At 43.3% G+C, this 27,456-nt stretch overlaps 1 protein-coding gene across 7 annotated transcripts; it reads right to left on the reverse strand.

Moving 5' to 3' along the window:
• Positions 1–656: 656 nt before the first annotated feature.
• Positions 657–27,149, reverse strand: RILPL1 (Rab interacting lysosomal protein like 1). Of its 7 annotated transcripts, none has more exons than XM_069794824.1 (8): positions 26,625–27,146; positions 22,797–22,947; positions 17,073–17,191; positions 15,554–15,772; positions 11,011–11,183; positions 10,385–10,477; positions 6,131–6,218; positions 657–3,659 (listed from the first exon to the last, which is right to left on the reverse strand). In XM_069794824.1, the coding sequence occupies exons 1-8, from the start codon at positions 26,922–26,924 to the stop codon at positions 3,654–3,656; spliced, it is 1,149 nt and encodes a 382-aa protein (XP_069650925.1). In that variant the 5' UTR covers positions 26,925–27,146; the 3' UTR covers positions 657–3,653. The 7 variants fall into 7 exon arrangements, with proteins under 7 accessions (XP_069650925.1, XP_069650924.1, XP_069650927.1 ...); XM_069794826.1 differs by lacking the exon at positions 6,131–6,218 and adding an exon at positions 7,061–7,136 and having other exon boundaries at positions 3,521–3,659; positions 26,625–27,145; XM_069794829.1 differs by lacking the exon at positions 657–3,659 and adding an exon at positions 3,685–4,160 and having other exon boundaries at positions 26,625–27,149.
• Between the last annotated feature and the right edge of the window lie 307 nt (positions 27,150–27,456).

Here is a 27,456-nt window from a genome sequence, read left to right on the forward strand (position 1 = left end):
ATACCGTGTCCTTAACTAGTTCTGCGAGGTGAGAGAGAAGCACATAACAACAAATCTATTTTTTACATCATGGGAGGATGTAATTCATTCCTTTGTATTAGAGGAATGCACACTACAGAGCAGTAAGCAGGTCAGAAAACACCTAATGTTCCTGATCAATCTATGGACAATCGCTGGAGGACGGTGTCACGGTTAAATGTGGTTGCAGCTGCACCCGCTCTGTCCTCTCCTCCTCTCTGTGAGCAAAGTCCTGCCTGCACAGGGTTTAAATCCCATTCTGGAAACTGGGCTCGCTGCTGGTTGTAGCTGAATTGAGGAAAACAAAGGGCAAAGCATCTTTTTTTCAGAGCCAGGATATGCCTATACAGAGACACATATTCTGTTGAGGAGCTTACAGTGCTTTCTAGAAAAGGCTCTGTGGCATTCTTTGTCATCATAAGCTGTTCCTAAATATTTGCTAATGTATTTTAAACTCCATTTTTTTTTTGTTAGCCTTTGAATTGCCCTATCTTAAACCTTGCCCAGTTTAAGCCTTTATTTCCATGAAGAGTTATATGAGCCTTTTTCAGGGGAAAGAAGACAGACCTATATGCTGCATCCCCAAGAAGAGATGGTATTAACTTTCCACAAAAAAAAGGACACAAGTCTTGCAGAAATACTTGTTTTTCAGAAATATTTATTAAACTGTTAAAATGATTTACTGCCCAACCAAAAAAAAAAAAACCCCAACAAAAAAAACTTCAGTGATCCTGCACTTTGCAGACAGGATTATTATGCCCCTTACCTGACAACATCCTGGCCCCTTTTCTAAAAGCAGATTTTACTTGAATATTGAGAAACAATACACGACAGATCTTTAAATCTTTACATACTCCTCCCTATACGCCATCCTTTCTGATGGCACTTGGGAGTGTGTAAACTCAGAATTTCAAACATGAGAACGAGGAGTGAAGTGGTTAATGCTAGCAGGTCAGGAGTGACTAATTAGATTTTTGAGGTAATGGGCTACAGAGATGAGCGGGGGAAGGTTGTACTGCTTAGTGCCATTGTTTGAAATTGGCTGCAGATTTGACCCGACAATAGTGCACTGGGCTCTGGTGTACGGGACAAGCTTTGCGTGCACTAGGCCAGGAGACGTCCTTTGTAATACACCAGCTTAGGTGCTGTGGGAAAACAGTTCAGACTCTGTATTTCTGTTATCCCAGTTCGTTGCTCTCAGCTGATTTAAAAAATGATGTGCTTATTCAGGCCATGCATCCGCTGCATTCTTGCATTGTTTCCAATCACTGCATCTCTTCTAAATGTGCCGAACGACTGTAAACTATGCTAGGGAGAGGCTCAACAGGCATCATTCACAATTTACTTTAACTGCCTGATATAACTGTAGTGTACTCTTTTTTTTCCTAACATGGAAGCGAAATTGAGATCTTAGCAACTTAAGTGTCATTAAATTAAGATACTCCCCCAATTTAAGAATTGCTTTTCACACAAGGGGGGAAGTGCTGCTGTTTTATGGATACAGCTTTCTGTAAGCATAAAACTTAAGATATGTTACCAAAACGTAACCAGGCAAATGCATATCTGCCTAATACTAGCATCAGACACTACCGTTACTATTTCAGATGCAGATGTCTTTCATATAAGGCCACATTTCCGCCCTGCCCTGAACTGCAACGACACCAGGGAGGCACAGTAAACACTTTCTCTACCTAGAACACATGGAAGGTCCGTGTTCAAAATGTAGCACAGTTACAGTCAGAAGCAGAGTAGGATTAAGCCCACCACTGCAAAAACAGTTTCCCGGCAGTTTCACTCTAGATGGGCTAAAAACCATTTGCTGCCCATACACATTAAAGAATCCAGAGTCTTTGATTACCCTGCATTAAAAACTGGCCTGCACTAAACCCTCTTGCTTGCTGTCATTCAGGAGTTCTTCAAGCCTTCCTCCTACATTCAGTACCTGGAGTAGTTGGGAGTGTTACCCAGCCTGAGCATTATTTTTTCCTCTTAGTGCTACTCCTGAGAAGAGGCTTTACACTGACCAGATGTAGTTGCTGGGGGTAAGGTGCCAACAGCAGCTCACAGCCCCCTGCACTAAGCTACATGTGCAGAAGTTGCCTACAGCCTTGTCGTAACTAGATGCTCCTCACCAGCAGCACGGTGCTCCAGCGCGGACTCTCCTAGCACACAGCCAAATTCACAGAAAGACCTCAGCACCTCCCTCGCAAGGAGCCATGGATGCGCTCACCCTCCGCCGCCTGCCTAGGTGCCTTCGTGGAGTGTGTGGTGCAGAGGCAGGGTGCGCACTGACACAGGACTGTACGCAACAGTTACACTGCGTGGGGCTTTAGTGTCATGGTTTTTGTGAGTACAATCTCAGTCAGACCCAAGGGTGCCACAAGCTCAATTGCAAAGCAGATCTAAATCCCACCTCCTGGCAGTTCAGCTGTGCTGGGCTTTTGCTGGCAAGTTAAGCCCCTGCAACTGCAGGCTACCCAAACATCAACCAACACGAGTGGAGCAGCCTGCACATACAGAATTCATCTGCTCTGCCTAAGTAGTGTTTAGACTAGTCAGAGAAAACATTTTGAGTTGGTGTCGTCTCTAAGTCAGTTGAAATAGTTCATGTCAGCTAGTTGAGGATGTGTTTCAATCTGAAGTTAGGCAGAAAAGTGGAGTGTGACTTAATTAAAAACCTGTCTGTGGGAAAGAGACCTAATTCCTTTACAGCAGCTGTGTGCTAATCTAGGGGGACGTCCCTGGTAAGAAGGAAAAAATTAAAGTGTTAGAATTCCTCCTTGTAAGCAGTTTGTTTTCCATTAATACTACAGAACTCATGGCAAAATGCAAGGCACGCTCACCTCATACATCGGTTTCTTCATGCTTTAGGCACTATAAGCAGCAAGGGAAATGTACACTCACTATCCCTCTCAAGGCTACTCCAGTTCATCAGTTTGTATCGGGTGGATTTCCAAGTGGTTACTCTGCAAAACGCAGATGCCAGCTGAACTTGACAGGACACAGCAGTGCTACGACCTGCCATGGAGAGCGGCCAGCTGTCGTATCCCTCTTGAAAAAATTCTTACAGGAATAAAAAGCAAAACAACCGATAGTGTTAACAAACAGGGTAAAAGAGTCTTTGCCACTAGATATTGTACACTGCAAACAAACTCCTAATAATGGCACAGGTCCTTTTTTTGGTTTAAAGAAGCTTGTGTTACTGTAGTTAATGCATGAACAAGACCATAGACTTGTTATTCAGCACAAAACAAGTCATCTAGAAGCTTCGATGCCCCAGGGTATCAGCAACCGTTACTACAAAGCTTGGATTCTGTTTTCAGCAAACAATCACCAAGTAAACAGTGAGGGATCCCTTTTGAAGAGTACATCTGAAACAACCACTGAGGTGTGCAAGGCAAATAAAAGTGATGAGCTGCCGGATTTTTTTACAGAAGCTTCTTGTTACTAGACTGTTGAGATCTACTGCGGTAAACCGAACACCTCAAGGTTTTAGTCACAGGTGCTGCAGGGCTTCTTGTCCTTGTTCGGTGTAGAAGTCATCTTTATTTGAATGTGACCATTCTCCAAAAGTATCCTGGAAGTGGACATTTTTCTGTGATGCCTGCATACGTTTCTTATCACGAGAGAAGAAACTAAACCTTCCGGGAAGGGAGGAGTAAGGGAGGGGAGGGAAAAGAAAGAACACTGTTTACCATCTTGAAAACACTTCAAACACCCGACACGATACACAGCACAACAAAACACAGAGCAAAAAAATCTGTTTGCATCTGCAAAAATCAAGGCAGTGAAGCCTGATGGGAGTGCATGTCAAAATGTTATTAGAGATGAAGCCATTGCAATCTCAAGCAGTTTGGCTATGGAAGCTTCAAGTAAGCTCTAAATGCTGTTGACTCTACAAGGTGCAAGTATCATTTTAGATGTATATTCCCCCTTCCCCAGCCCTGAGATAAAGAAGCGACACAATACAGGTTAGTTTCTTGGCGTAAGTAAAGTGGTATCTTTGGCATTAAATCTATAATTTACCATAAAGCAGAAACAGAGAATGTTTTTAAGGGTGTCAGCAAGGAAATTCTAAAGATAAGAAAATAAGCCTCCACATTTTTTCCAAGTGTACAGACTTTGAGAGATAGACTTGATTCCTGCAAAAATAAATGAATAAATGCACATATGTGCACAGGAGTTTGCAGGATGAAGGCTCTGAACAAAGACACACAAGTGTGCACGTCATTTCCTGTCACACAGCTTGGGTGCTCTAAGATAATGACGTACATGAACCAACAGCCATTTAATACAACAACAAATTGCCAGCTGACAACAGAGCTAAAAAAATACAGTTGGAAAAATCCTTAGTATCATTTTATTTGTATAGGATGAAGTTATTTGATTAGGCAAATTCAGTGTTTGTCATGAGTTCAGTACAAGAGGTGTTAGTGCAGTGTTTAGGTCTGCTGAGAAATGCAAAAGTTGTGGTTCCAGCTACCAAAAGTTTGAATTGGCTGCATACCCTTTTGGTTTTAATGGTGCACTTTAGGAGGTAAATATTGCTTTGCTTGCGCAGTATCAAGCATAATGCAGTTCTGATCCAGGACGGGAATTGCTAAATGCTGCTACAGTAAGAGACTATGCAAATATAAACTCAACTTTGACAGGTGACGGAATATTTGTCAGGGCATAAACCTGACCCTATGTCCACGCCCCACCATCCTTGGCGTTCTTCCTCCACCCACACGCCCTTAAGTCTCCCCTCAGTACCATGATCCCAACTGTCCAAGCCGCCTTGTGCAGACCAGGGAGTTCTGCCTTCGATGTCTCTAGTCACATAGGAGGCTGTATTTGAGTGTCAGATGAAGTTTAAGGCAGCTTTCCTGAAAAAATATCCTATATGTGCAGGTAAGCATGATGATAATTATTAAGAATATCAAGAATATTAAGAATAATTATTTCTTAACTAGAAAGTGATATAAAAAGCTACACAAGTGCAATGCCAGATAACTAACGTTGCTAGCAGGACCTGAACTTTTGCATTTCCTGGCTTCAAATGTGCAGCCGTAATAGTGAAATAAGTCTTTTGTACTTAATTAGCCTCATACTTTTCTACCACCTTCATCACAGGAGCTCAGAAATTCACACACATATGCTATGTCTTTTCAGGGACAGATCCAATTCCAGCTGATAAAAGAACTGTCTAGCCACTGAAGCTTTTTGCTGAGCATGTTTGGTCTTGCATGGTCAGGCTTAGTATCTTGAAGTCCACACAAAGCACTGCTGTATTTATGCAGTAAATTTCAAATGTCAAAGTTCAGTAATTTTTCACTTTATAATGAAATTAAGTAAGAGAAAAATATGTTCATAAAATCTCTACATGGAGCAGAAGGATTAAGCTTTTTTAATTCCCTCTGAAACAATTAAAATTGTTATTATGCCTAGAAAACTCTCATGGAGGATGTTTGGAAAAAGCACGTCTGTATGGAGAGGAAGGGAATTTAAATACTGTGTTGCTGCTGTAAATATAAAGATCACTAAAGGAGCAGTTCTAATGCAAAGAGACTTTGCATTAACAATTATCAGTACATCTTCCAGGGACAGCCAAGAATAGGATGATAGAATGGATTATCCAGAGTGTATACTCTATTCCAAGATACATAATTAGAGACAAAATATACAGCGCATAGATAGAAAGACATGGAAGCAACAGCCTATAATTAACACTGAAAATGTAGATATCAGCCATTACATTCTCTAAATCTAACTGATTTGTAACATGTCATTAGAATGACATGGGTTTCTTAAAAAGCATTGGTGTGAATTGTGAATAGGCACGCTTAGTAAGCAAAATTAACAGAGTTAAAATTGCATATTGCAACAATTTTCTAAGGAGTAATGATTGGTTTAGCATGGTACCATTAAGGTAAAAGGTGATAAAATGTCAATACTTGAGGATGAGCATGGAGGACTACAATGAGCTGTGTACTGACTGGTCATTCTGATTGGCACTTTGTTCTTCTGTGATCCCACAGGCAGCCGATGAGAATGCAACCAGCAGTGCATGTTAACACAGGGTCATGCAAAAGGAAACCACGGTACCAAACATTTAAAAAAAAATTCCTACAAGGGACACAAGTCTTCTTATTGGCTGCAATGTGGGATCGTCTGGAATCAATCCAGCTGCTACCATGGGCATTATGGCTGTAAAGATCCTGGTCAGGAAAGTACAGACACAGAAGAGGTAAGACTGGAGCAAGGGAAAGAAAAAGCATTCCATTAAAAAGAAAAGAAGCAAACATGATACACGGGGTTACTTTGAATTACCACACAGGACATGTTACAGGGAGAGGTGGATCTGCATCACCCAAGACAGCTCTCCTCAGTGAAAAACTCTTATTTAGAAAAAACAGTCATTGTAACAGTTTAAATTGCTTTTGAATTTCTAAAAGATACCACTTTTCTGTTGTGAGGCAGCCTGCAATCTGGGTTGGATTTCATCAAGGTATTACCACCTCTAGCAATGCAGAGCAGAGTGCACATTTTTCTTCCCAAGAGACAAACAGGCACATACATAATGAAATGAAGGATGAAGGTGTATGTTAAGGCATACAAAACAGGACTCTGCTGTGAATACTGGATATTTGCACGTAAAACAGGGTTAGACAGGACCAGCATCACAGTTAAAAATTTTACAAATGTTATAGTTGATAGTTTCAAGTTAAAAAACAGTATCGCCGGTGAAATCTTGAAATAACTTCCTATGCAAGCTATTTGGTTAAAGGGCCTATGTATCTGTTCCAAAAGAACCTGCATTGCTTCACATGCAGAAAGATGCCAAGTGCAGGCAGCTAAATACTTAATTGAAACCTTGCAACTACTCTAGCAGAAACACTTTCTAGGAGGCTAGCAGCAAGACTGTTTCTTTGTAAGAGTTCAGCACTTTTGCTACACATTATACAACTCATGCAACTTAAGAGGTTGAAAGAGCACACTGGCTTGGTGCTCTATGCCCAGCCAGCCCCACACAAACCTGCCAACACACCTTCATCCATACCTGGAATACCCTCTGTTTTTCTAAGGATTCTCCTCAGAGGTTCTCCCTTGTGCCAAATATTTTTTTGAACTGTGGACTAATGTCAATTAAAGATTAAGTTGAAATCATGAGAGACATTTCACTTGTGACCAAATGCAGCTCTCCCCAACACAGTCACTCTAACTGGTATTCTTAGATTAAAAATGAAAACAAACAAGCAAACATTGTTGTATCATTAGCAGTAGCTAGGACTTCTGTTTTTACGCATTGTGGTATGGTCCATGAGCTGCAGAAATGAGACAGACACATCAGCTTTTGTAGACTGCAAGAATAGGAAAACTTATGGCTGTTTCAGGCATTACATCAGTGACAAACAAGCACGTATCCTTAAAAAGAAAACAAAAGGGCGTTTTCTGCTCAAAACAGAGGGAGCATTTTTAATCCTTGTACTCTTCTTCCTCAGTAAAGCCTCCTGGTTACATTTTTTCATCAAAACTCTGACATGTGATGTGGTAGAGACAAATGTAGAAATCAATCAGTCTGAGATCAGAACTCGGAGTTTGCCCCACAAACGTGCAAACCCTGGGAGTGAAAAAATGTTGATTTCTGTAACTTCTGCTTTCCTTTCTTTATGGGGATGCAACACAGAATCACCCGAGCACATCTTAGATGGTACAGGCTACATATATATATATATATATATGTCTCATTCCCCGAGACACTGCATGGTCAAGAAAAAAAGGGCACATCACACAGGCAAGCATAAAACTTCTCTCGAGAGGATAGCAACAGTGTCTCCTATTTTTGTACTTCAGCTTTTTGTTTAATCAGGAGGAAAAGTCTGAAACAAAGGGAAAAGCAACCCTACTTTCATTTGTAAAGGCACTCTGCACACAGATATCAGCATTACAAGTTTTCAGCACATCATTAGGTAGGCAGAGTTTATGTGCCAGTGTGTTACCCAGGTAGCCATATAGCGAGGTGCTGACAGCATCCTGCCTGGGAGAGGGAGAAGGGAGTTCTGGAGACAGCTTGCAGCAGGCAGGGACTGCAGGTGGGGCAGGAAGGGTGCTATAACAGGGCAGAACAGCTGCTACACTTGGGTTCTTTGTTTTTCCCAGCAGTGAAATTTCCTGTCTTTTTAAAGCCCATCTACAAGTAGACTGTTGACAACACACACAGAGAGTAGGGGGGAAAGAAAATAAACCCACTCTAGACAAATCCTATCCAGACAGGCTGCAATAATAAGACAAACCTGAAAACTATCACCATCCTTCAGGTTACTTAAGTAGACAGTTTTATCTCCCTTTATTTAGTATGACGACTAAATGAAGAGAGAGCAGAAAGAAACCTGGGGACAGAGCATGAAAGCCAAAGAAAGTAATTTCATCTTGACAGCAGGTTCAATACATGCTTCCACTGTCTGGCAGAAGAGGACTCTTGCCTTTTCTGAAAGGGTCCAAACCAACATGATTTTATGTTTTATTCTGTGTGGTTTTAGTTATATGAATTTAACACAGATTCTGAGAAACAGAAAGATTGGATAGATGTCTGAAAATGTGCACTGATTGAATAGTCAACAAGTTTTCCCTAAAAAATTAACTGAGAGGAAGAAAGCACTGAGATAACTGGTTGAAAACACTTATGTGCCTCCTGCCATGGGTCCCTGCATTGCTTACGCATGTATGCAGAAGGCAGAGTCAAAGCTAATACCTTGTCAGCATGTATTCTGTCTTACATCTATTTACATTTTTATGCTGCCTTTCCTTCATAAATCAAGCATGGAAACTGCAATCAACATAAACTGCGTAAGCTGAAACCAGCCATCCCCCACAACGGGATAAGCATTAAAAAGTACTAAAATAAAAGAGAAGCTTTACAGTGGAGATCTTGTGAGACAAAGTATTATTATTATCATCACAGTTGCAGAATGAAAACTTAAGTCCAAACTCAAAGTGTATTTTCTAGTCATGTGAGAGGAAGGGTTCTCTCAGCAAACAAAGCATCACAGAGAGAAGCTGGAGTCTACTGAAAATAATCAGAAGTGCCCTCCTGACTTTATGGTGTTTTGGATCAGTCCAGATCTTCCAAAGGAACTTACTCTCACAGGGCTGCTGGTATTATTAAACAAGGACTGAAGGCTATGGACACCGGGAGAGGATGGAAGAGCTTTTTATGTGGAAACAAATGACTGTTCCTAAATCATTTATGCAGTTAAAAAAAAGTTAAGCTTCCAGTATCACAAACATCCAAAGACTCGCTATAAGTTTACAAGACTTAATTTGAAATAAATAAATATACAAGGAAGGAGTTTCAACAGATAAATGGATTGGCTAACACTGTGATTTTATAAATAAGTCATATACTAGTAAATGCACACCTCTGACAGTAAGCTTAGGTTTCAGACAGCAACATTAAATACTTCACCAGAAGAACGTGGGGTTCTTTATAGCCAAGAAAGCTGGCATCCTCTCCAGCAGCAAATTTCTTCAGTAAACAAAAGGTTTTTGTGCTGTACACATAGTGCAAGTCAGGCTCTAAAGGCTTAGGTCAACAGGGAAACAGGCACAGTGAGGTCACGGGAAAACCTTGCTCTCCACATCCAACTGCTACAGGTCTACAGCTGGCTTTACTTGTGCACAACACTCCTTACATGTCTTCCGAGCATGACCTGAGGGCCTGGGGTTTCCGACACTCCACCAACTTAGGATCTGTGTGTTAAGGAACTGGGACTTGCAGTTGAACAGGAGCGTTGTTCCTACAATCCTTGCACACTGAGATCCGGCACTGACTTCAGTTTTGAGCACACAGGACAGGCTGAGCGGTGCTCTGTATAAGACCACCATTAGTAGCACCTCCCTTTGGAGTATGACTGTGTGGCCCAGACAAGAAAATTCTCTAGGAAGATCAGGTGTCTGTGTTTAAAAGCTCATCAGCTCATACTAGTTATAATAAAACATTGCAACACATGCTCTTTTGGTTAGCCTGAATAGTGTACTTAAGAAGGAAACATCAGAACTGGAGTGGGCTTCTTGGGCACACCAGTCTGGCCTCTAAACACAAGCACATGGAGTACTGTTGGACTCCCTACTGCTCTCTGCATGTAGGGAGCAGAATGTACCACAGGAAATAATCTGGGACTGAAAGTTGTCCCAGATCTAGGCAGTTTTGGCCAAATCCAACTGCTGTTTCATGATACCTGTCAAGTGTTCCTTCAATGCCTCTCCCATATAGGTTAGGGATGTAGTTATCGTAATTTAAAAATTCTTTAAAATTGTCCTACCCTTAAGAAACATTTAGTATTTGCAGACTATATCCAGTATCCTTAGAAAATACGCTACTTACAGTCGTTTGATTCCAGATTCAGGCTGAGTTGAGGGTTTTGACTGAATTATGGGCATAGGTTGAGGGGATCTAGTTTCTTCTTCCGTTTCCTCACTTGTAAGAAAAAAAGATAATTAGTGTGCTCCTCCCGAGCCACGGAAGTGCTTTCAGTTGTAAAATTCAATCTGAGGTAGTACTGTTGATGAAGAAATGCAAAAAGATCTGTTCCAAGCTCACTGAAATCAACGGGAGATTTTTCTGTCAACCAAGGAACAGCACCTAGAACTGGGTCTCCTTTCAATATTTTCTTCCCATTGTGACAAGGAGAGAGAAAAGGAATTTATTGAATAAAAGCTCTAGAATTTTCATTTTAGGCCCACTCTTATCCTCATTTTTTGAAGTTCAAAAGTATTAAATGTTTGTAATCTTTCTAACATTCAAGGGGAACCTGGGAGTTAGGGAAGGACATAGTTTCTCCCAATTTTGAGGAACTAGATTCAAACTAAAGCTGTATGCTTGCAATCTCTACTTAAAGCCTTTGCAGAAATAAAAACTTGTTGGACACTATTTAAGAGCACATTCATTGTTTCTAGACCTGCCCTATGGCTTCTCTGTGTATAGCATGCAACAGAAGAGACCTAACCTACCTTTTGTAATATAAAAGCTCCTCCTGAAGTAAAAACACTTTAGATTTCAATTCATTCCTCTCATGAAGGACATCCCGGAGCTCCTGCAAGGTGAATCTTGGACGATTTGGATCTTTTAAGTCCATTGCCATCTTTTCTGACTCCGAGAGGCAGTCATCATTGTTTGGTTCTGTCTAGGAAGTAAAATGTGGGCTTTAAATTCACTGTGTGAGTGCATATCTGAGGAGTTTAAAGTATTTATCAGTCTAGTTCCCAACCTTTTCCTTTCAGCACTATTAAATCCTCTTTCAAGAGAAACACAGCAAATTTTAAGAGGAAAAAAATGTAGAAGGAATTTGTTTTTCATGTTAAAGACTGTCAGAAAGAACAGCTCAGTGATCTGATCACTTTGTTCTTTCCTGGGCACAGGCAGACTGATGACACACACAGGACTGGTGAGACCATGGCAGGCCTCTGAAAGATGATCTGAGCTCTATTTTACCTCTCTTCACCTGGTGTTCAGAGGACGCTTGCAAATGAGGAAAACCTAAGTGTTGTGACCTACAATCAAAGCCCTGTGCTGACAGGGATCTCTCACAGAGTTACATGTTTGGGAAAACAAACAAACACCAATTGTTTCTAGCAGGCCTGAACGCAGGGTCCAACCTGAGCCACCTAATAGGTGGTAAGTCTTGTGGAGAAATTTCTGCAGAATCCAGACTGACAGAAAGTCCACTGAAAATGTATAGTCCAATTTTTGACAAACAAGTCAGTTTAAGGAATTCATACTTTTAACAAATGGGGTAAATCAAACATCAGCCTTTTACATAAACGCTGAAAAAACTGCATAGCAAAGATCATGACAGTTCCTCCCAGCTCCTCCCACTAAGAGAAGGCTCCTTTGGATGTAAACACAGTAAGTGGAAGTTTAAGTTTATATCCCCTTGATGCCTTTATTTAAAAAGCAGGATTAGTGTTAGCACCAGGATCTAGCTACAAAGTGGAAGAAAACTGCAGATGAATGCTAGATGAGGCCTTATACATGTGTACCCTTGTCTCTTCTTTTCCTCTGAGAAGAGCTCACTGGAAGCTTGGAGGAATTTTATCTCCCAACACTCACTTTCTGTGGCTCCCAGCAAGCCAGAACTTGCACTCTAGGCACATGGATGGATTCCCAGGCCTGTGGGGCTGCTTCCTGTCACACAGATAGACTCTAGCACTTGCACAGAACTACTTGCCCCTAACTGCTTGTGAAAATGTGGTCTGTATAAACACAGCACACAGAATACCATCGTTCACATCCTCTACTGTTGTTCCACTCAGTGGCTGCACAGAACTGAGGACCAGTTAATGAGAAATCACAAGTTTCTGGGAAAGGTACTCAGAATCAAGGTGCTGAAAAGCAGCTACAAGCCTTTACAGGTCTGTAGGATTTCTAACAATACAAATAAATGCAGGGCACTCTGTTCCAGCAAAGTACATTTGAAATGTAGCAAAGTACATTTGAAATGTGATGCTTTTTGCAAGGACTGACTAAAGGCCAGCACATGAAATCAGAGATACTAGCAGCCCGGTCAGCCGCTCATCCTCCTAGTAGGATGCAGAGATCAGAGTCTCAGAGCTACTGTGTTGCAGAGACATCTCACTGGGATACAAGCTGGAAATTTGAGGAGCTAAGTACTGAAATTCTTAAATAGAGTCCATTTTTTGTAAGCCTGATCCTACCCTCTTTTGAGCTCACGTGTTTATGAAACAGTTTCGCTATTTATTGATATATGATTTCAGGTTAAACTTGGCTGGGTTAAGGTTGATGCAATATCAATTTCTACAGCAGGGATTGCAGCCCTTGTCCTGCAAAGACAAAGCAGCAGAGCAATGCTCACTTGTCCATTTGTTTGATTCACCCCATTCATCCAAATGCATTTCTTTACAGAGAATACAATAAATAAAGATTGATGCAACCTAACAAGAGGTTCAAAGGAAATTACCCAAACGCTTTTCCTCTTCTTCACCCCTCTAGATTAGGGTATGAGCTGATGTCTCTTCTTTTGGTTGTGTATTTGTCATGCACTTTTGCCCAAATAAGCTGTTTTTCCTAGATTTAGCTCTAATCAGCAAAGACTGAGCAGCCTGTAGCCAATGCAAATGTACTTGACTGAAGCCAACAAGCAATGTCCATTCCAGAGCATGCAGCTATTCTAGCTTTCTGCTTCCCACTGCAATCCCTGTCTAACCATCATCCTGGCAGAGAGAGCGGGGAACGGCTCTAATTAGAAGAGGCACCATTGCCACGAACTGATAAGTTAGAGAGAGGTAAAGAATGCATCCTTTCTCTCCAGAGACTGAAGACACTTTCACTCCTGCTGGCTCTAGGCCTAGGCTCCACAGCCCCATTTACAAAGCTGGGTGTCCTGGCTGAATTAACAGCAGTGAAATCATCCTTTTCATTATTAATACAATGCTTGCCCAAATCAGCCGTGACATGTTAACACAACACTGGCTGTCACATTCCAGGGAGGACCAGGGTACCCCATCAGCCTTTGCCTCTGCTTCTTGATGTATATTCCCACCTACTACAAGTGAATTGGATGTTTCACTCCCTGCTGCGGTCTATCAGGCATTTACAATGCTGCTTGGTACTGGAGCTCTTACCAACGCACCCAGCCAAACACATCTATATGACAGTGCTCCTCTAAGTTCTTTCATATCATGATAGCCCTTATCCTATTTTGTACTCTTCATTCAGAGCAGCGTTAGGAAAGGGAAATACAGCACATTTGCTTTAGTAAGACAGAATTAGTGTCACATTCACAAAGAAAAATTATAGGAACCATAAAGAAGACTGAGGGATACAACAGATCAGAGATGCATCTTTTTCTCAGGAAGCTCTCCTTAAGTTTGCATCTGCTCTGATCTCAACACCAAGTCAATTTGCAGATTGTCACTTTGCTTGTTCCTGCAAGTACTTGAGTATGTAAGCAGTAACATTTGCTTTTCATTTGCTAGTAACACTTCACTGCACAAATTCTAATAGGAAGCGAAAGCAGAAATAAAGCCAAAGCTGGTTCCCCTAAAAGGTGCCTTCAACTATTTATATGTTGATTTGGTAGCAAAAGACCAGCTTAGTCCTGACAGATCAAAAGTGCTGTAAGCACTGTGAGGACCAAGTGTGCCGAGCTCTGCATCGCCTCTGGGACCCCTTCTGACACAATTTCTTTTCTACTATGGTTCACATGCCACCACTATCATAGTGCACTGCACCTTTGCGACCCATTAGGGCTTACACATTTGCATATTCAGCAAGGCTTAAGCTTGCTGCTTAACTTGTCAGCTGTTTATCTTTTGGGAAACCCAGACTGTTTAAGGGATGTCCTGGTTTCAGCTGGAATAGAGTTAATTTTCTTTCTAGTAGCTGGTATAGTGTTATGTTTTGCATTTAGTATGAGAAGAATGTTGATAACACACTGATGTTTGCAGTTGTTGCTAAGCAGTGTTTATACCAAGTCAAGGATTTTTCAGCTTCTTATGCCCAGCCAGCAAGAAGGCTGGAGGGGCACAAGAAATTGGGAGGGGACACAGCCAGGACAGCTGAACCAAACTGGCCAAAGGGGTATTCCATACCATGTGATGTCATGTCCAGTATATAAACTGGGGGGAGCTGGCCTGGGGGGGGGATTGCTGCTCGGGAACTAACTGGGCATCGGTTGGTGAGTGGTAAGCAATTGCATTGTGCATCACTTGTTTTGTGTATTCCAATTCTTTTTTTCTTCTTCTTCTTCTTATTTTCATTTTACTACTGTTATTATTATCATTATTATTTTCTTCCTTTCTGTTCTGTTAAACTGTTCTTATCTCAACCCATGAGGTTTACTCCCCCCCCCCCCCCCCCCGATACTCTCCCCCATCCCACTGCGGAGGGAGAGAAGTGAGTGAGCGGCTGCGTGGTGCTTGGTTGCTGCCTGGGGTTAAATCAGGACAGGGATCAGTTTGTTTTCCTCTGGGGGAAGGGATTGATGCGTACAAACAAAACAAAGCCAAACATACTAATACAGCACTACCAAAACACTATCTGCCTCCAATACAAACTAACAGCTGATACTCCAGAGATTTTGGATTGCTTCATGATGGTTTTAATAGAACACTCTCTTTTGAAGCAATGATTTGTTCTGATATCTGGCAGATTCTGCAGCCTAGTGCATGACCCAAAGGTTACACTCCCTAGGATGTACGATGGGTAGCCAAGTCTAAGGCAAGAGCTGTTCTCTAATGCAGACATCCCACTGCTAACTTGTGCTGCCACTCTGCCTTCTGTGAGACCAGTTCCCTCCTTTAGGAAGAAGGGGACTGTTCCACTGGGTCATCATTCACCCCAATGGGGCCTTTCCTGTCACAGTGCAATGAGTGATGTTGCTCTCTGTATGTCACACCTGAACACAACATGCTGTCCCTCAAGTCCCACCATTGCCTCTGACGTGTATCAATCACATTTACCAAAGAGGTACTTGGTATGAAGTCTATAGCTTTTTAAAAGGCTGTTTAAAAGGTGATTTAAAATGCATCTTACCTTTACTTCCTCCCCATCTTGGCTGTCCTCACCCTGCAGTTTTTCTCTCAGTTTCCCCAGTTCTGCTCGCAAGTTGCCCATCTCCTGCTCCTTGGTTTGCAGATATGCTTCTAACTCCACCTTCTGCTCAATCAGTGCCTTCCCCTGAGCCTCAACAACGGTGATCCGGTGTCGTAGGTCATGGTTAATTTTCATTAACCTGTTCTGCTGCTGCTGAAGCTGCAAAACATTGATCCGATAGGTCAGCATCCATTCAGCCATCAGCCATGACGGCCAAGTCACAAACATTATGTTAAAGAAAATTCTTCCCCCTCCTTACCCCCAGATTAGTTTTTTGAATATCTAATTATCTACTACAGTTGCAGTCACCAAAGTTTAATTGGTTTCTAGAGTAAAGAGGCATTTTTCCCCTAGCACAGCGAATTCTTCAGCTAAAACCAAATCCATCACTTCTGATACTATGTTTCAAAAAAGCAAAGTTCAAGGATAGGGTGGCTTATGGGATTCCGAATCAAATCTTAACCCAGAGTTGAAGAAAGACAAGACAGAGGAATCCTTAGTATTCAATTTATAAGTACTTTGCTTTGAGCTCTTAAGCTCTCTCATAAGGCAGGATGTGACCTGCTGGGCATCATATGGACAGCACCATTTTGAAAGGCCACAGCACCTGCCAGAGGCACTTGGGTAGAGCAGAGATCATCTAGGTATGGCCCTCAGTAGCACCAGAAAAGTCCCATGACCCAAGGAGATGAGGCAGCAGGAGAATGGGAAGTGAAATATGGGTAAGGAGGTCATTCCTCCCGACACAGAAAGAACCAAGACATCATGTGATTCCCAAAGTCACAGTGGAGTCTGTGATTCATCTGACACTAAACCCGGATCTCTTGTGCTGTGGTCCCCAGGGCCACCCATCCTCTCAGTGAGCTTCTGTTCACTGCTGGCAAAAGTAAGTGATCTGGGCTAGGCTGGGGTCAGGCCCCTTCCTCCTACCCCCTTGCAAAGAGGTAATCCACATTGCATCCCTGCTGTGAGACTGCATGTGTGGAGGCCCTGCTGCCAATCTCTGCAGAGAATATATATAAAATATACAGTAGCCCGCTCACCCACAGCAGGGATCTCTGGGTGGAGTGAGGCATGGGGGGGTTGCTGAGGAAGTTTGCACTGCCAAAGCAGAGAGAGATTCAAGAAGCCAGAGAAAGCTACCATGAAAGGGGAGAGGTATTAGGTCTTTAAGGAAACAAACACAACAACCTGTCCTTCACCCATCTTCCTCTCTTGTTACACTGTTTTCCAGTCACATTCCGAGTGTGTCTGGTCCTTCTGAATGCAGCAGAGGTTGTCTGTCTGCACTGAAGACTGCCTAATCATTTTGGACACTCCAAAGTTATGCAGAACACTTCAGTTACTGGACTAATAATCTGGCATTGCTTACAGATTCTACATTAACTTAAAACTTGAAACCAGGCTATGGAAGTATGGGTGAGAAAGAAGAGAAACAGGAAGACTAAGAGCCACTTACAGCCTCTACATCCTCATTTTTAAGTCCAAGTTCCCGGTCCTTTGCTCTGATTTCATCCCTCTGTTTATCTACCACTTCCTTCAGCTTCTTCATGACTTGCCGCTCTCTCTCTGACATTCCTGGTTAAAAAAAGACACAGAAAACAAAGTAAGGACAATCAGGAGCTGCTAAGACTGAAAACAATAAGAGTGAGAAATATTTAGGTAAAGACTCTGGAAGTTGCCTGCTGGTAGAATTACAGAGAAGCTATTAGAAGATGCTTTAAAGGTCACCTCAAGAGTAACAGGGAAAATAGATGACACAATCCACTCCATAAAGCCACTGCACAAACTTCTTAAAAAAGGAACTGACAGTCCTCAGAAACATCTATAACAGTGGAGTGACACTGCCACTTCTTGCTGCCTCAGTAGTTTTACATTAGTGTTCACACTACGCACCAGGAAGCTTCGTTACCTGTGTGATAATCTGTAGAATCAGCTGGCCAAGACCCTGTGAAAATTGTAAAAAAGATGGTCTGGATCCTCAGCAAGATCTAAACAAAATGTTGCTGTTGTGGATTGCATCTAGATCCAAACCAGCTGAGGTGCACTGGACTAGAATGATTTTATGTTGAAACCCAGTTTTGTGTTGGGTGAAAGGGAGATGAAGCAGGACCTCCAGAGGGTACGCCCACCCTGAATCCAGAACAGAAATTTAGTCTGAATTATGGTCACATATTTTCTCCTCATGTTTTGCAACCCTTTCCCCATCCTATTGTTTGATAATTCTTATTTAGAATAACTGTACTGCACAAAAAAAATACTACATGGCATTTCACTTGTGAAAGATATTTGGAACATTGCCAAGAATCCAACACTGATCCTGTTTGAAAATAAATAAAGGATTAGATTAACTTGAAATCTGACCAGCGAATCATTAGGAAATGTCATAAATCATAAAATAGGAAGTATTCTTCCATTACCATTACAGAGATAATCGAGAACTCCTGGCACTACAGTGACAGGCTCTTCAGAGCAAACACAGACTAGACGATTTAACTTGATGAAATGATGGATGTACGACACTAACTTTTCATGATAACATGCAGAGACATGCAGTTTGATGGTCCTCAACTATCGCATAAAATCACGTTGCACAACAACCCAGAGGACAGCTTGAAGATGAAAGCCTGTGACCAGGGCAGTGTGTGGCTGCTCTGGCCAAAGTCTAGTCCAAGCAGGAGCTCAAATCCAGGGTCTACTGCTGTCTTGTTCTAATACCTTTGGCAAAGTACTCAGTTACTTGGGTCCTCAGCTTCCTCCATTTATGAGCTGCAAGTGGCAATAATTCAGTCACCCCTGTGGGGTGGCTAGAAAGCCACTTCCTTTTTAATGTATTAAAGCAGTTCCCACATCCCACATCAGAAATATGCTGCATACACATCAAATGTATCCAGCTGTCAAGTCTCTATTTTCTAACAACAGCTCAGACTTTCTGGTTATGTTCTTCCCTCATCACAGAAATCCAAAGTTGTTCCCATAAGAGAATGTAGGCTGCATGCCTTTAGGACTCCAGCTTACAGATCATCTACAGTTTGATGGATAATACAGTAGAGCAAGACAAACGAGAGAGAGACAGAGAGAGCTAAAGGGAGTAACTCTTGGTGGATGTGCACTCCCGCAGCAGCTGTGGGTTCCCATGCAGGCATAAAAACCGTACTACTGCAAACAGAGGGAACAGCAGCTCCGATCCCTCATTGGTAAAGGACGTAGAGTCTCCCAGAGCTATGGTACAGCAGAGAACAAGTAACTGTTCTGCTGGGAAAAGGACTAGTGATCATGGCTGGCCAGGAATTTGGTTCAGAGGACGTGCTCCTGTCAAACCCCAGAAAAGAGCTGAGAGTGATATGGTGTTCACATTCTAGTATTACATTCTCCTCTTTTTTAATTCTGTGGTAAGTTTGCCTGCTCTATTTCTGGACCCTGGTCCTTATCACCTCTGCTCTAGGTTCTAGTTCTTTGCAAAATAATTTTAATTCTTCACAGTGATAACAGCTCATACCCACCAGGGAGGACAAGCAGACACTGACACATACTGCTACTTAACTATTCTAGAAGATCCACACTTTCCTATCACAACACAGGTCTGATACACCACTGTATCCACAAACTCACTACAGGTTCCCGGATCCACACTCTGCAGCCAGTCTCAGGGCTGGGGCCTAAAACATCAGCTGTTTTTAAAACCAAAAAAATTCAAAACTTTGCCTTGAAGTACAGAGGGATTGCAGTGAAACTTTAGACAGGTGGTTTCATCCCAGTAGAAGCTAGGAATAGTGAGTGCAGCTATATTCATTAGTACTTGTGAGATGCTTTGAGATCTCTAGATAGCAGGTTCTATTTAAAGAATAAGTACCATTTCAGTGCTGACTGTTTTTCCTCCCACTGTGCTTATTTTTCTCCCTAACATTTAGTGAACCTGAAAGACTTCAGCTGTGTGCACAGATCACTACATTATCATTTTATTTCAAGAGGACGGGAAAGGAAAGGTGGGAAGTGTTTATGAAACACTCACATCTTCTTCCATTTCCTCAGGCACTGGGGAAGAGGAAAGGGAAATCACTAAGTGCCCTAAATGTAAAGTAATTATCTCTAAATGATTCAAACTCTAATAACTGCAAGATCTTAAATGGCACACCCAGCCAGCTTCCCTAGGTACATCCTATGAGCAGCTTCCTGTGGATTGCTGTGATCATAGGATTGTTCAAGCAAGACAAAGGAAAGCAGCTGGGGAAAAAAAAAAGAAAAAAAAAAAGAAGGAAAAAAACCCCAGAACATCCTCTACGTTTTTGTTTAGGGACCTGTGTACCGCTGTGTTTATAGAACATCCATCGCAACAGGCCAAAGTGCCAGTCAGGGCCTGTGGCACTATACCACTACCAAAATACTTAGAATAGCAGTTTGCCTCCACTTTTGAAAGGGAATTGTAGGTTCCTCAGCAGCCTAGCACAAGAGGTTCACACAACTGTTGACATCCTGCTGCTTGTCTATGTTACCACAGCCAGTCTGAGACAGCAGCTCCCCTTGCTGCAGTGAAACAGCAGCCTGCTCGTCCTGTTTGACACACGTTGGGTCAAGTTTGCTTGTGGCATTTTGCTAGGATATTCCAATCAGTCAGCACCATCAAGTAGTGCTCAGTTTGAGCCTGGGAGGAGTAGCATTAATGGATATTGCAGACTCATCTTTAACCCCTGTGTATTCTCTCTTCTGCCACATGTCCTTTCACATGAACCCTGCTCTGCTCAGACTCTCAGCAGGTGCCCTCTGTGCAGAACTCTCCTGTTCAGATAGGATTGCCCCTGCCTCTGTCATAAAAACCTTCATTATGCTAAAGTGAGGCTCTGTGAACTCTGATGCAACTTATTAATTGGCAAGGATTGAATCTCAAAGTCTTGCACACTCAAATCACTGGCCTCTGTTGCCTGTGCTAAAAATAACCCCTTTAACTGTCTGATGAGTAAGCAGCAAGCTGTTAATCCCAGGGGCTAGCCACTAAGGGGAGACATGATCACAATACTAAATCATGTTGAGATATGAAGGCTGGAGTCTGGTCAAAGTTAGTCCAGCTAACAAAGCGTTTAGCTTGAAAACCTGCCTCTGTACACTCTACATGTATCAGATCAAATGATGAAGACTGAAAAAAAAAGCATCATGACTGCTTTTTGGCACTAGCCAAACAAGTCATTTGAGACAAATCTATGCCATTTGCTAATGAAAAAATTTCCTAAAAGGAAAACAGTTGGGTTTGATATAATAGGTCCCAGTAATAAGATGGGGTTGCTATAAATGAATGTGATTTGACTTAAACTGATTGCTTTGGCCAATGAATATCAGTGATCCCAAAATCTGATCTCTGGAATGGGTTTATGGGTTTTGTTTGTGTTATTATACTTCGGTAGACACAGTAAAAATAACATGAAAAGCATGCCTGGCATTTGCTTGGCTAGCTGAATGTGAAGAGTATGGCTATATTTAAATACAAGCACATGAGCTGCAGTGAGCTAGATACCCACTGGAAGAAAAAAAAAATAGAAAGAAGAGAAAACAAAGGGGAAGACGGTTCTTTATAACAAGATGTCATAGTCTTCATGGTCCGTGACTCATCACTGCCATTGTGAAATTTTGCATGGAGTTTGTAAGGCTGATGTTGAGCTACTTCTTTGCCATTAATTGACTCCTAAATTGAAAGTGTTTATTTGTTTTAAAAAAAAGTGATCTTGAGAGGTTTAACAATTTTTACTTTTTGAAGATTTCATCATACTCCTCTCCAGGGCAAGTAAGCAGTACTCAGCCTCTGGCAGAAAGCAAGTGCAACTTCTGCAGTGTTGGACAGTTTCATCTACCTACAGCAAGTCTTCATTTAATCCCAACCTCCAGTGTCTGGAAAAGGATATCCCTTTGTTCCTAATGCTTTGCGGGAGAGCTGCAATGGCTCAGCTGTGTGGTCTGGTTTTCAGATTGGCCAGTGACTTTGCATGCTACACACAGGATGTTAGCCTTTTGAGGGAGCCATAACTTTACTGATGATCAGAACCTACTGTGAAAGTGGAGCTGTGGCTTGAAGCAGTGGATCAGAGTCCTGTCCATGGACAAATAGTTCAGAGATCCACCCACTTCCAGACTGACTCACCATCACAGGCAGGTTTTGCTGCTGGAGTGACGCCGTTAGTCTGCTCCATCTCTCAGCTCAAGGCTGCCTCATCCCCAAAGTTGCACAGACTTTTCCCCCCCCCCCCCCCCAACTCCTCAGCTTAAACCCCAGCAAGTATCATGAAATGGACTTGGTATCTAGCAGCCTCAAATGACGTGCTATGAACTGTGGAGCAAATAGACATCTGTTCATCTGCCTGTGCTCTTGGAAAAGAGCTATTTGCTGAGCCGTGGGCGAGAGCTGAGGATGGCAATTGTTTCAGTTGCTGTAGTGAAATCTACCTGTACTTCCAAGTCGGAATCTCATGTCTTGAACTTCATTCTGCCTCAAGAAAGAAGTTGCCCGCAAATTGGTTGTTTCAACTCTTTAGGATTCATCCGCTCCCTGGATTATAAATCTCTTCACTTATTCTAAATTGGCTGTAAGTCCCAAAGAAGTGAGGGAACCCTAAAGGCAGGTAAACCAAGTAAAACCAGTCTCTCCTATTCTAGGAGAATATCATGATGTTCTCCTAGAACAACTCCATATGGTAGACTGATATAATTCAGACAAAGAAATCTTGATTTGCTGCTTTACAAACTGCTGCAGTTATCCTGAATAGATCAACAGTTGCACTTATTTTTGTGCATAATGGTGTGAAATAAACATTGCTATTCTGTTTGTATTAGAAAACATGAGCAGGGCTTAAGAATGCTGTTTTTGCAAAATGAGAACTAAAAAGAAAAAAAAAGTGATAGACCAAAAAATGAAGCCAGACTTTACTTTCAGAGAGGCTTCTCAGCCAAACAAAAAGTTGTTCAGGCTTTTTTCCCCTCCTACCCCAACCTCTTATCATGTCTTCAGTGTCATCATGTATTCAGAGATTTTTCTATTCAGGTAAAAAAAACCTAACCAAACAAAAAACGAACCCAAATCCCCATAATGCAGACCTGCATTAATTTTTAGGAAAAAAGCCAGAATATCCAGTCAAATTTTTTTTATAAGTATTGCTTTTTATAACAAAAGCAAGTACTGAATTTGAAGTATCAAACTTGCCTTCATGCTTCTGAAATTCCTCTTCTGTGAAATTAATGTCTTTGTGAGACAAGTTTGTCATCAGTTGTTTATTCTCCTCCTGCAGCTGTGCAATTTGGGTAAGAAGGTCCTGTGCTTCCCCTCTCCAGACATCCTCCACCAGTTCTAATTCCTAAAGGGTAGACCAGGACAACACATTTATATTTTTAAACATGTTAAGAGTCTTTGACTGGACTATTTACAGATCAGACTAGTAACAATCCCACTATGATTCTTATAGAAAACAATTAAATGAGATTACTTTGAATTTCTTCGGAGACATCTACTTTTCTAATGCCAGCATCAAGAAACCAACTGCTGAAGTCTCCTCTTGCTACGTGCTGAATGTAAATACATGAGGAGACAATTCCTGATGCAAACATTTTTGACATGCAAGTTACCCAAAGGATGGCTCCTTATGCCCCATTTTGCTGTGAGGACCAGATTAAGGGGACTGCTGTGTTAGACAAGATAACCAAACATGAGCAAGAATTACCTCTGCATCCCAGGAAGCAGCCATGAAGGCTGTTATAAATGCCCCAGAAACATCACACAGCATGGGCGAGGGGAGTCAGTGTTAGTTAGGCATGCTCATTTTGAAAGACTAGCATCTCTAGTCTAAATTTCTGTTATGAAACACAAGTGTAAAATAATGATTGCATGATACTGTGCAGCAAACCCAAACCCCATAGTCCACATGGTAAACACAAGACAAAACTGTGCTGCTTCTTATGTAAATTGCTCTATATGGAATGTCTTGAGTGGCATCTATGTTAGTGGCAGTGAGACCAGTCAAAACAACAACTCCCATTTGTCAGGGCACTGTGTGTCAAAAGCAGCTGTCACCAATCCTTGCAAAGGTCAAATTAGGACAAAAAGTATAAAGTCCTCAAGGAAAAACAGTTGTATTTAGAGCTTTACTTGTTCCAAAAGCCTTTGCCATAAATCATACTTCTGCAGTGGGGGGCATTCTCTGCTCCATTTTCATGTATGTGCTTCAAACAAAAAAAGCTGCACACAAATCACTGGTGCCAGGCTGAGTCACTTGCTGACTTTTACATTCATCCAGCATGCCCCTTTCCTACCTAACAACAAAACACATTCAGACAACAACCCTGCCAAGCACAGCTCTAGGCTAAAATAAGCTCTGCTGAGAGATTAAAGGATAGCTTTCTGCTTTGAATGTATGCTCTGATAATGGCAAATCATGTTGCTATTGACTGTCCAAATGCCATTTCATTTCAGCATTTATTACTGCATTGCTGTCATTTTATAATGCTTACTGAAAGTTTTGCAGAAAACACTATATGACAAATGGATACACAGATGTAAGAAGTAAAGAAAATTTCATTAATTGCCTCTCTTTTACTTGAAACTCTTTATCTTGAGAGAAAAGCAAATCTGTAATGAAACTTTATATTGCCCAATACCTAGAGTATTTACACTGATGCTGCATATTACAACTCTGTAGCTAAAATAATGTGCTGACCTAGTTTAGATAATAAAACAGCACATTCACCAGTTATAAGCACACTGATAAAAACAAAATAGAACACACACAAACCCCCGAACTATCTAAACTTATATCATTTATGTGTGACCACACTGTAAACACACAACTATATTAAGGTTTGCCTGGGCAAACTTTCTTATTTATTGCTATTGAAGAGCCCAATGAAATGGAGCAGAAATTAACTTCTGAACCCTCATTAGAAGAAGTATCAGACAAAGGAGGCAGATCTATGGGCCAGCTCAGGAAACTCCAGGCAGTACTAAGCCAGGTTTCTGCAAAACAGATTAACGACTAAAGATTTTAAGTACTAAAATCTCATAAACTGATGCTTGCAAGGACCACTAAAAGCTTGTCTGGATTGGGTTTTGGAGGCTTTTGGGTCACAACTATTTCTCAGTCTCTGGCTTTTTCTGCTTACCAGTACCTGTCCTGTGAAAGAGTTAGTCTTCAAACCCTCACACTGGAACACAGATGATGTGACACTACTGTTCTATAGGGACTCGGTGCACTGGGAATCAACTCGATTAAAAAAAAAATGTATGTATCATGCATGTTATTTTCCCTGTTAAAATACATTTCCACCAAAGTTTTGTCTGGACTGTCTGAACACTCCATGAGCCATTTCATGACTATTAGCGAAGCTGGCAGAGTAGAGATGGTTAACTGGCAGGGGATCAGTTGACATCTGGCAAGTACAGTGTTATGCAGTTGACATGTTTAGGAAACTTTTTAAGACATATATGAACTTCAGAAGCATCAACACAGATCATCAACTTGTACAATGATGATGGGTGTTGCTACTGGGCCCAGTTCAGTATCCACTTCACCACACAGCATTTTGTAAATATCCAAGATAAAGAATTACTGTTGACCACTGGCAATACAGTGGTCTCTGTGAAATCAATGGGGAGAGTTGCCATGAGTCACTTCTTCGCAGAGGTGACATGCCCTCAAAAAAACTTTTGGCAGCTAGGGCTCAGGAAGAGCTAATTTGATTCTAGCAGAGGGCCCAGACACAGTATGGGACCAGCACAACAGACCACCCACTTGCCTCTAAGTCAGATCTGTTAGAAGGGCAAAGGCACAGGTTTGGTACACGTACTTTTATCTATTCTCTAGACCTTCTTCATACTCTGGAGACTTACTAGGGCTTTATACATTAAAGATCTTCTACCATCCTTTTCAGAGACACTGCCCTGAGACTTCTGCTGCAAAATGTTGCAGGACTTATCCTGGATTTTTCATATGCTAAGCAGAAATCCCCTAGCTGACTCATTTTAAAACATAAAACTTGAATTTATTTAAATTAAAGCCAACACTTGAAGTTTGAGGTCTCTCTTCCAGAAATTCCCCGTCTCCTTTTTATTCTGAATCTGCGTGTGCAAGCAGGAACGGCATGGGGCAGCAGTGATGATTTAGCACAGTCACTTACTAGAAGAACTGTTTCTTTAAATCAGTTATCTGGACAGTTTAAAGAGTAGATCTGCCGCTTCCACTGCAGTAAGCGGAGCAGCTCATGCTGTCCTGCCACATGAGGGTAACAGGATACGGGAAATGATCTCTACCTTGGGCTTTTACAGGAGCGGGATCAGGGAACACTATGATCACCTCAGATCAAGCCAAGGGACAAGATCTTACCATCAGAGGATGGAGCAGGAAGCTGGGGGAGTGCTCTTCCCTACTCTTCAGCTCTAACACTGCCCTGAAATCACTTGGTCCTCCATCTCTCTCCTATGACTTGCCTACCCGACGAGTGTGCCAGGAAAACTAGACTGCTAAATCATTCACAGTTCTGGAGAGAAAAGTGTATTATTGTCAGTGACCTTTCCTGGCCTAGCAGGAAGCAGCACTATCCTCTCATCAGGAGAGGGGATAGAACGGGAGTCCTAATCGGGTAGACACAAGGGGAAGGAAACGCAGTGACCAGGGAAGGGGTGGAGAAAGGGAAGGAGGAAGGAAACTTCCAGGAGGGAAAGAAAAAAAAAACCCACAAAACCAACACAACAACACACCCAAACCCACAGCGACGCTACGGCAGCATCCGCGCAGAGCCCGTGAGCCTGCCCCGGCCGTACCCACACGCGTGCCCCGCCCGCTCCCCACCGGCTCCGCGACACCCCGGCCCGCACCCCAGACTCCCGCTTTGTTTTCCCCAGCGGCTGCGCGGGGCAGGGCAAGGGGGGGGGGGGAAACGGCGGCGGCGGAGGGGCCGGGGCCCGGCTCTCCCCCCGGCCGGCTGCGGCAGGCGGGAGCAGCCCTGCCCCGCCGCGTCCCCCCCCCCCGGCCCCCGCCCGCACCTTCTGATGCTTCCGCTCCTTCTCGATGCGGTCCATCCTCTCCAGACGCAGGCGGTCGAGCTCCAGGCGCAGCTCCTCCATCTCGGGGTTGATGTGGTTGCGGCTCACCAGCACCTCCAGGATCTCCAGCACCCGCACCACCTTGGGCATGAGGCGGGCGATGGCCTCGCAGCCGTGCTGATCGATCACCCGCTCAAACTCCTGCCCCACGGCCGAGGCGATATCGTAGACGTCCATGACCGTCAGCTCCGCCGCGTTCTTCTCCAGGGCGGGCGGCGCCCCGCCGCCGCCGCCGTCCATGGCTCGCCCGGCCCCGCGGCGCCCTCATAGGCGGCGGCGGGGCGCTCTCCTCGCGGGGCGGCCCCTCCGGCAGCCGACCCCTCCTCACCCGGCGTCCCCCTCACCCGGGCCGCAACTCCCGCGAAGTCGGGCTGAGCTCGGCGGGGCAGGGATGGGGGCGTGTGTGGGGGGGAGGGTGTTTAAACTTGGCCGGGCGGCGTGAGGGGAGCGACGGCGGCGGCGGCGGCGGCGGCGGCGAGAGGGCGGGCGCGGCCTGCCCGCCACCACCGCCCCGCCGCTCGGGGCCAATGGCAGGCGCCGGGCGGGCCGGGGGAGGCTCCGCGCATGCCCGCGGCAGCCGCGCCTCGCCTCGCCTCGCCTCGCCTCAGCGGGCTGCGGGAGCTGCGGCTCCGCTCTCGCCGCTTCCCGGGCCGATTGCCGCCGGGAGGAGTCGGGGTGAAAGCCGGTGCTGTGCTTTCCCTGCGCTGGGGGAGCGGCGCATCACCAAAGGCGGGTGCTGGAAGCTCGGGGCTTGCGCCGAGTCGCTTCAGCA

This window comes from Haliaeetus albicilla, chromosome 10 (assembly GCF_947461875.1).
Source record: "Haliaeetus albicilla chromosome 10, bHalAlb1.1, whole genome shotgun sequence".
Classification (NCBI taxonomy): domain Eukaryota; kingdom Metazoa; phylum Chordata; class Aves; order Accipitriformes; family Accipitridae; genus Haliaeetus; species Haliaeetus albicilla.

Excerpts from the sequence above, each read along its gene's own strand:
- RILPL1 (XM_069794829.1), bottom strand. The coding sequence starts at position 26,924 with ATGGACGGCGGCGGCGGCGGGGCGCCGCCCGCCCTGGAGAAGAACGCG. Across the intron at positions 6,219-10,384 it reads GAATCTGGAATCAAACGACT|GATCTTTACAGCCATAATGC; the intron begins GTAAGTAGCGTA and ends TTTCCTGACCAG. Across the intron at positions 4,161-6,130 it reads TAAGAAGACTTGTGTCCCTT|GAATCAAGTCTATCTCTCAA; the intron begins GTAGGAATTTTT and ends TTATTTTTGCAG.